At 37.4% G+C, this 7,591-nt stretch overlaps 1 protein-coding gene across 1 annotated transcript in view; it reads left to right on the forward strand.

Moving 5' to 3' along the window:
- The window catches only part of Kcnh8 (potassium channel, voltage gated eag related subfamily H, member 8), a 404,007-nt gene that overhangs the window by 362,076 nt on the left and 34,340 nt on the right, over positions 1-7,591 (forward strand). Inside the window, exon 13 of the mRNA XM_013022138.1 lies at positions 4,693-5,048. Coding sequence (XP_012877592.1) covers positions 4,693-5,048 — 356 coding nt within the window. The remainder of the gene's footprint in view (positions 1-4,692; positions 5,049-7,591) is intronic.

Genomic DNA, 7,591 nt, shown 5'->3' on the forward strand with positions numbered 1-7,591 from the left:
TTTTTTTGCTTATGTGGTGCTGAGGAATCAAACCCAGGGCCTCATGCATGCAAGGCAAGCGCTCTACCACTGAGCCACCTTCCCAGCCCAAGGACCCTCTACTTCTATAGGAAACTTTTTAAATTTTTACTTATTGTTATTGTAAAGGTGATGTACAGAGAGGTCATGGTTATAGACATCATAAAAAGAGTACAATGTCACTCTTCCTTTCCTCTCTCCCAGTTTTGCTAACTAGACTTTCATTAATGAGAATCCTATAAGCCTAGGAAGAGCTCTTTTTATTGCTTTGTACCCTAGAACTCAACACCTTACTGCGCAAGCACACGCATGTTCACACACACACACAAACACACACACAAAACAGATCCCATTGCACATTGATAATTTATTGACGATAGTGAAAGTAGGGAAAGCATTTCAGGTTCACACCAAGGAACTTCTTAGAAGGTCCTGACACAAGCCACTTCTTCCAACCAGGCTTCTCTCTAGAACTAGCTGCCTTTTCTCTCTCATCTCTATAAATTCCTCCTCATCAAAAGGAAGAAGGTTCCTTCCATTTCACCTCTCTGAGCAGATAGCTCTTCTCAAAGCAGCCCCTACTCTCCCTCATACCTTTCTCTATTCTCTCATTCATGAAGAGAAAATAGGATTTTTATGGTAGCTGTTTTCCCCAATGTCAATTTCTCATCCTTTCATAGACCTGTGAAGATGAAGATCGCTCCTAATGATATAACATCCTTGACTTAAAAATAATATCCTATAGAATTGAGACTGAAGTTCCTTTACATTCCTAAAAACCACCTGAATTACAATAATTTAAAAAAATGCTTATTTCTCTCTTGTTGAAAAGTCTAGGCAAGGAAATACTCCTAGTATATCACTAAAGTACCTGAATTTCTTCTTTCTGCTTCATTATCCTCAATATGCCTTTCTTTGAGACCTCCTCATCCTCCAAAGTAGTTGCTGAACCTCCATTCATTTCATCCATATTCCAGTGTGGATACCCAAGAAATGAGAAAGAGTAAGTTAGATGCTCCCTTGTTTCTAGTAGCCTCTCTAAGGGTCTTCAAATCACATCCACTTACACGCTGTCATCCTAGAACTTAGCCTCATGGCCAAACCAAGTGGCAAAGGAAACTGGAAAGGTGATTTTTGATTGAGTGCATTGCTAATGTTTTGTTAATTGCAGAAGAAGGAAAGATTGTGTTTAAAAAAGAGAAAGTAATCAACTTATTCTGACATAAATGTGTGTTTTCAGAATCTTTTTCCTGATAATCATTGCAAATGCAAGCACTTATTCAGCTGTTTCTTTGCACATGTCTAGGTACTCCATTTCCATTACCTAACACCCCATATCACACTCACACAATTCCTAATTTACAGATGAGGAAATTAAGATCTTTTTAATTTTTATTGTTATAATAAAGGTGATATACATAGAGATTATAATTAAATATGTCAGGTAAAGAGTACATTTTTGGGGGTCTGGTCATGGGGCTTGAACTCTGGGCCTGGGCACTGTCCCTCAGCTCTTCAGCTCAAGGCTAGTGCTCTACCACTTGAGCCACAGTGCCACTTCAGGCTTTTTTTCTTTTTGCTTATGTGGTGCTGGTGAATCGAACCCAGGGCCTCAGGCATGCAAGGCAAGCGCTCTACCACTGAGCCACCTTCCCAGCCCCAGAGTACATTTTTTTTTCAGACAATGTCATCCCTCCCTTTGCTCTCTCTCAGTTTTTCCCTCTCGTCCCCACTTACAAGTTGTATAGTTGATTTTCAACACAGTGTCTAGGGAATTGCAACTGCTGCATTGGTTCACCCTTGGCCCATCCACTTTCATGCCATCCTTGACATCCTAAAGACGTAAATGAATAAACAAAAGAAAAGAAAAACAGCAGCAAAGAAATAAACTTTGTTTCCATTTTCTCATTTTGGTTTCCATATTATTTTATATGATCAGGTAGGTATTGCATCTTTGTGTTCCTCTCCTTAAAAGTTTCTGCATGGCAAAGAACATAGCTAACAAGAGAAGATTTTTTTTAAATAATTGTACACCTATGAAAGTTTCAGCTAGTAAAGGACAGGAGCTGTAGGACTGTGGGACCAGAAGCCCAGGCTGACCCTAAGACCTGGGCCTGCATCCTCTCTGATGAAGACAGGTTTGACTAGTCATGTGTCAGTTTGCAGTGGTTTTTCCAGCAAAACATTATAAATCAAATGTAAGGTTCCTTTAACTCTGAGTGTATAAACTCCATTGCAGTCCTGAAGGCATCAGCTAGGCAGACCATGAAGGGATGGGTCGGATGAGAAGGGAGAGATCTGTAACTGAACTTCCTGAAAATGTAGCACAGGTGAATCCTGCTTTACAAGGAAAGAGATCATTCTGTATAGGTGGCCTGAAGAAAGAAACTGGGCCTCCTGCACAGAGGCTAATATGGGGCTGGATGTCAAATAATAGTGTTTAAAAATGTAGTCAGATGCTGGTGGCTTATGACTGCACTCTTAGCCACTTAGAAGCTTGAGATCTGCCTGATCATGGCTCAAAGCTAGTCTGAGCAGAAAAATCCAAGAGACTTCACCTCTAAAATAACTAACCAAAAGCCAGGTTGAATGTGTAGTTCTAATGATAGAGTGTTAAGCAAACAAGCAAGCTGACTAATCACAAAGTCCTGAGTTCAAACCTCAGAGATACTACTAATAACCATTATTATATAATTGTATATAATATAACCTTTATGATATATGATAGCATATAATATAATAACTTATTTAAGTCTTGTCAGCAATGATGGCAGGTACAGGTAGAATTACTAATTGTTGTTATGAACACTGTCTTCTGCCTTAATTATGAGTCAGTTTCTAAGAAACTAGTCCAAGATACTAAGACTCCTTGCCACAAAAAACAAATATGGAATTTGAACAAAATTATAGAAGCACAAACACTGAACAGTTATTAATCAGGAAATTCTATTAAAGTCAGTAGAGAGTTCTTGAAACAAAAGAATGAATAAATCATCAATGGAAGTGTAAACAGAAATCTAATTAGAGAATGTACTTAGTGTTTTTCATTTCTTTGATAAGTTTGCCCTGTTGTGTGTTTAGCTGGGTGAGCGAATTTTTCTAGTTTGCAAATATTCCCCTGCAATCCATGTGGGTCCAATTTTTGTTAAAGCAGAGAGTTGTAAATGCTCTGGAAAATAAATAAAAGCAACACCATGACTTTTCCAATAAAGAACTTCTGGCTTCTCCATTAATTAAAATAATCATAGCTAGCTGGGTAAAGAGTTTAGGAATACCATTTTGTTCAGAAATGTTGAGCCATCAAGACTGCTATACCAAACAGCTTTCATAAGTAAATCAATAGCCCTACTTAGCAGCTATCATTTAAAATGAATGGGCAATTGCTTGAATTCACCCCAAGTTTTTGGTTGTGTCAGTTATGACAACTGCTATCATCATGACAAAGCCCAAATAAACCAATGAATTAACTGTGCATTGAAGTCAACCTGTGAGACTTTACATAATCATCTTAGTGATTTTCAGTTCTCAATCATATTTTTATTAGCAATTTTGATAAGCAGTGTTTAAGTGATTTTATCTTTTAAAAAAACTGACGCACAGAAAAGCAAAATTGGCCTTTTGATGTGAATTGAACTCTGGATAGGCACCCAAAGAAGCCACATCAGAAACAAAGCAAAAAACATACTTTTCCAGTGACTCATCAGGTCCACTATTTTACCTTTTGCTGGCTTTTCTGTCCTGGTTCACCCTCATCTCAGCTATCTTCTCCTCTCTCCTCTCAACTTCTAAGCCTCCAGGAGTCAATGACTCCAGTCAAGAGTCCAGCAGTCCTGGGCAAAAAGAGGGTTGGCAAGACTACTTTTCCTTCTTCTTCCAAAACTTGTCCAAGAGAGTCACCTAGTTCATTCTTGTTAACAAATTGTGAGAAACCAGAATTGGAAGCAGAGTAGCTTAAGGATGCTTCTTTTTTTTTCCCTGTCCAAGGGTTCTAAAATAGGAATGTTTCAGGACCTGGGGCACTGTCCTTGAGCTTCTTTTGCTCAAGGCTAGCACTGTACCACTCGAACACCACTTCTGTTTTTTTCTGAGTGGTTTATTGGACAGTTAGACCTTAGAGTTTGGACTGGCTTCAAACCATGACCCTCAGATCTCAACCCCTGTGTAGCTCAGATTACAGGTGTGTGCCACCAGCACCCAGCAGCAAGATTTTTGCTGTTGAAGATAATACAGTTTTGCCAGCTGACCTCCATGTAAAGTTGCAGTAAAGACCTTATCATTTTAAATGACAAAGCTTAAGAGTTTCACTAAAACTGAAAATACATTCATTCTTAAGATAGTATTCCATACACTATTACAAGTGAGCAGCTGAGTGAACTCTAATTGGAAGCCTATACGAATGCAGCACCTTTCATAGTGTTGTCCAGCAACAGTCTAAAAGACCAAGGAAGAAGAGTTAGGGAAGGGGGTAAAACCAAGCAAGAAGAGAGGATTCACTTGGAGATCAGAACTGAGAAAAAAAAACATTCAAAAACTATACACAGACTTCTGTTTTTTAGGGAGTAGTAAATCTTGTAAGTAATTTGACCTTCTTCAATGGGCCTGCAGCATGAATGATGCACCACCACGTAAGAAGTCTGTTCAATTTGTGCTAATCTGTGTTATCCCTTGATTTAGTCAGAGCCGAAGGGAAATGGCAGCATCAACAAAAGACTACCATCCATCGTGGAAGATGAAGAAGAGGAGGAGGGAGAGGAAGAAGAAACAGCCTCCCTCTCTCCCATCTATACAAGGAGATCCTCCTCTTCACTCAGCAAGAAAATTGGAAGCAATAAAAGCTACCTAGGATTAAGCTTAAAGCAACTGGCCTCAGGGACAGTGCCATTTCATTCACCTATCCGAGTCTCCAGTTCAAATTCCCCACAAACCAAGCAGGAAGTCGAGCTCCCTAACCATGGTAAAAAGAAAGAAAAGAACTTGAAATTACAACTTTCCACTTTGAATAGTACCGGACCTCCAGATCTCAGTCCAAGGTACAAACGCATGTCATATAAGTCTTTCCCAGGTGAATATGATTCCCTTTTGTAGAGATTAGGGGGTGCTTGGCCGATTTCTCAGCCTATCCACCACATAGGATCATGGACTAGATTTTTCCTCCTTCCTGAATTGTGTGTAGAACTTTTAGTACATGCACAGGTATGCATATGTGTGGCATGATAACAAACAATTCTATCAACATTCTCAAAAGGATCCATGAAATGTTCAGCATCTCTTAAAACCTCCCTTTACATTCATTTAGCTATCTTTTATGTTAAATGTATAATCACTGTAAATGTAAAATACAAATGCAAAAAGAAGCTATTGACTTCTTTCTCTGTTTCATATACTACTACATTCAGACTATAATTTATAAATTTATTATGAAAAGTAAAAGACATGGTACAGAGTCTATTATTGTTATTGTCTTTATACTTGCTCTCTTCATAGAGCAAAGACTGCAAATTGTTAAGAAAATAAAATGTTGATTTTCATTTTCCATTATTATGATTGTGGATAGCTGAAGCTATTTCATTGCTGATCTCTTCAGTAGGTCACACAGCTTTACTTTTTAGTTAAAATTCAATTTAGTAGCAACAAAAGTTACAGAGAATATAAAATTATTCACTTGGAAACTGTGAAAGGGCAGGCTATCATGCATAAAATCAATAGCAATTATCAAAGTCTCATACCAGCTGAATAATTAAGAGAAGCAAAAATTAATATTGAGTGCTTTATATGTTCATGTACTTTGCTAGGTAATGTCATCCTTCTTATTTTATTTATTCTTTTTGAAATCCCAGAAAGTAATTTATGTTATTTCTACTATAAATTTGTAAGAACAGAAAATCAGATTTTAAATATTCTGTCCAAAATCTTAGATGTTAAGAACTGAATATTAGATTCAAATCACTCTTCTACTTGTAATCAGGTGACCTTTCTGATATACTACATATTTAACCTCTTAATGGGCACAATTTACCCATTAAGCCAATTAGGAAAAAAGTAAGCTGAGAAGATTTAGCAAAAAGTATGTGACATTAAGTTGGCAGGAATTCATTTGGAGATAGTAATTTGACAACTGCTTCTCTTCATCTTAATTATTTATTAAAAGGATAACAAAATAAATTTTAAATAAGAGAAGAATCAATCAGTGGCCAAAAAGAAAGATTTATGGCTGGGTATTGTTGGTTCATGCCTGTAATCCTAGCTACTTAGGATGCTGAGATCTCACGATCCCACTTCAAAGTCATTCCTAGCAGGGAAGTTCATGAGACACTTATTTCCAACTGTCCAGCAAAAGACTGGAAGTGGAGTTGTGGCTCAAGTGGTAGAGAACCAACCTTGAGCATAAAAACTAAAGGATAGTGTCCAAGCCCTGAGTCCAGCCAGCTCTAGTATTTGGGAGAAAAAAAAAGGATTTATGAAGAATATGATCTTATACTTACAAAAAGAATGTGTGTTCTTTTATGTATGGAAAAAGATTCTGAGGATATATGCTAGCATAGATGATTTTTATTTTCTGGTTTTGTTATGTTTTTATATATAATTTTTCTATCATAGATTCCTATTTTTAGTTAGTGAGTTTTATATGATTTATCAAGGAAGATGAGAAAAATTCTGATACTAAATTAAATAGAATTAGTTAGCACTTCTATACATTTGTCCAAATCTAGAGTGAATTGGCCACAGATTTATTTTTCTGTTATTCTGGAGTCATTAAGCTACCAAGTTTTACTCAGAGCATTTATTTAATATCTACTCAAGTAAAACAACTTCTGTGTATGCACATATATATGCACTTTAACCTTTGATTTGAATCTGAATCTGAGTTTTGAATTTGATAATATGTAGGAATCTGAATTCTCCAACTTCAGTTTAGATATGCAATTTTAAATTGTCTAGCAGGAAAAAGGTGAATTTTGTTTTATATTTTGTATATCATATCTTATTGGACACTGTCTGTCTCAAATATTTTAAATGTGAAGACTATAAAAAATAATTACATAGGGATGAGCACCAGTGGTTCACGCCTGTAATCCTAGCTACTCAGGAGGCTGAGATCTGAGGATCACAGTTCAAAGCCAGCCAGGGCAGGAAAGTCTGTAAGACTCTTATCTCCAATAAGTCACTAGAAAACTGAAAGTGGCACTGTAGCTCAGGCGATAGAGTATTTGTCTTGAACTGAAGAGCTGCGAGGCAGTGCCTAAGCTCAGAGTTCCAGTCCCACAACCAACAAAATATGTACATAATTTATACTTATTTTGTCATTTATTCTCCAAAATCCATAATATATGGTATATGTCCATAACATCTCAATTAACAGACTCTGCATACTAGGATCTTAGTAGTCATGCAAAACAAGTGGCTGGGGGGCTGGGAAGGTGGCTCAGTGGTAGAGTGCTTGCCTTGCATGCATGAGGCCCTGGGTTCGATTCCTTAGCACCACATAAGTAGAAAAAGCTGGAAGTGGTGCTTGAGCTGAAGAGCTGAGGGACAGTGCACAGGCCCAGAGTTCAGGCCCCACGACCAGCAAAAA

The sequence above is a fragment of the Dipodomys ordii genome, unplaced genomic scaffold, assembly GCF_000151885.1.
Source record: "Dipodomys ordii isolate 6190 unplaced genomic scaffold, Dord_2.0 Scaffold60, whole genome shotgun sequence".
NCBI lineage: Eukaryota > Metazoa > Chordata > Mammalia > Rodentia > Heteromyidae > Dipodomys > Dipodomys ordii.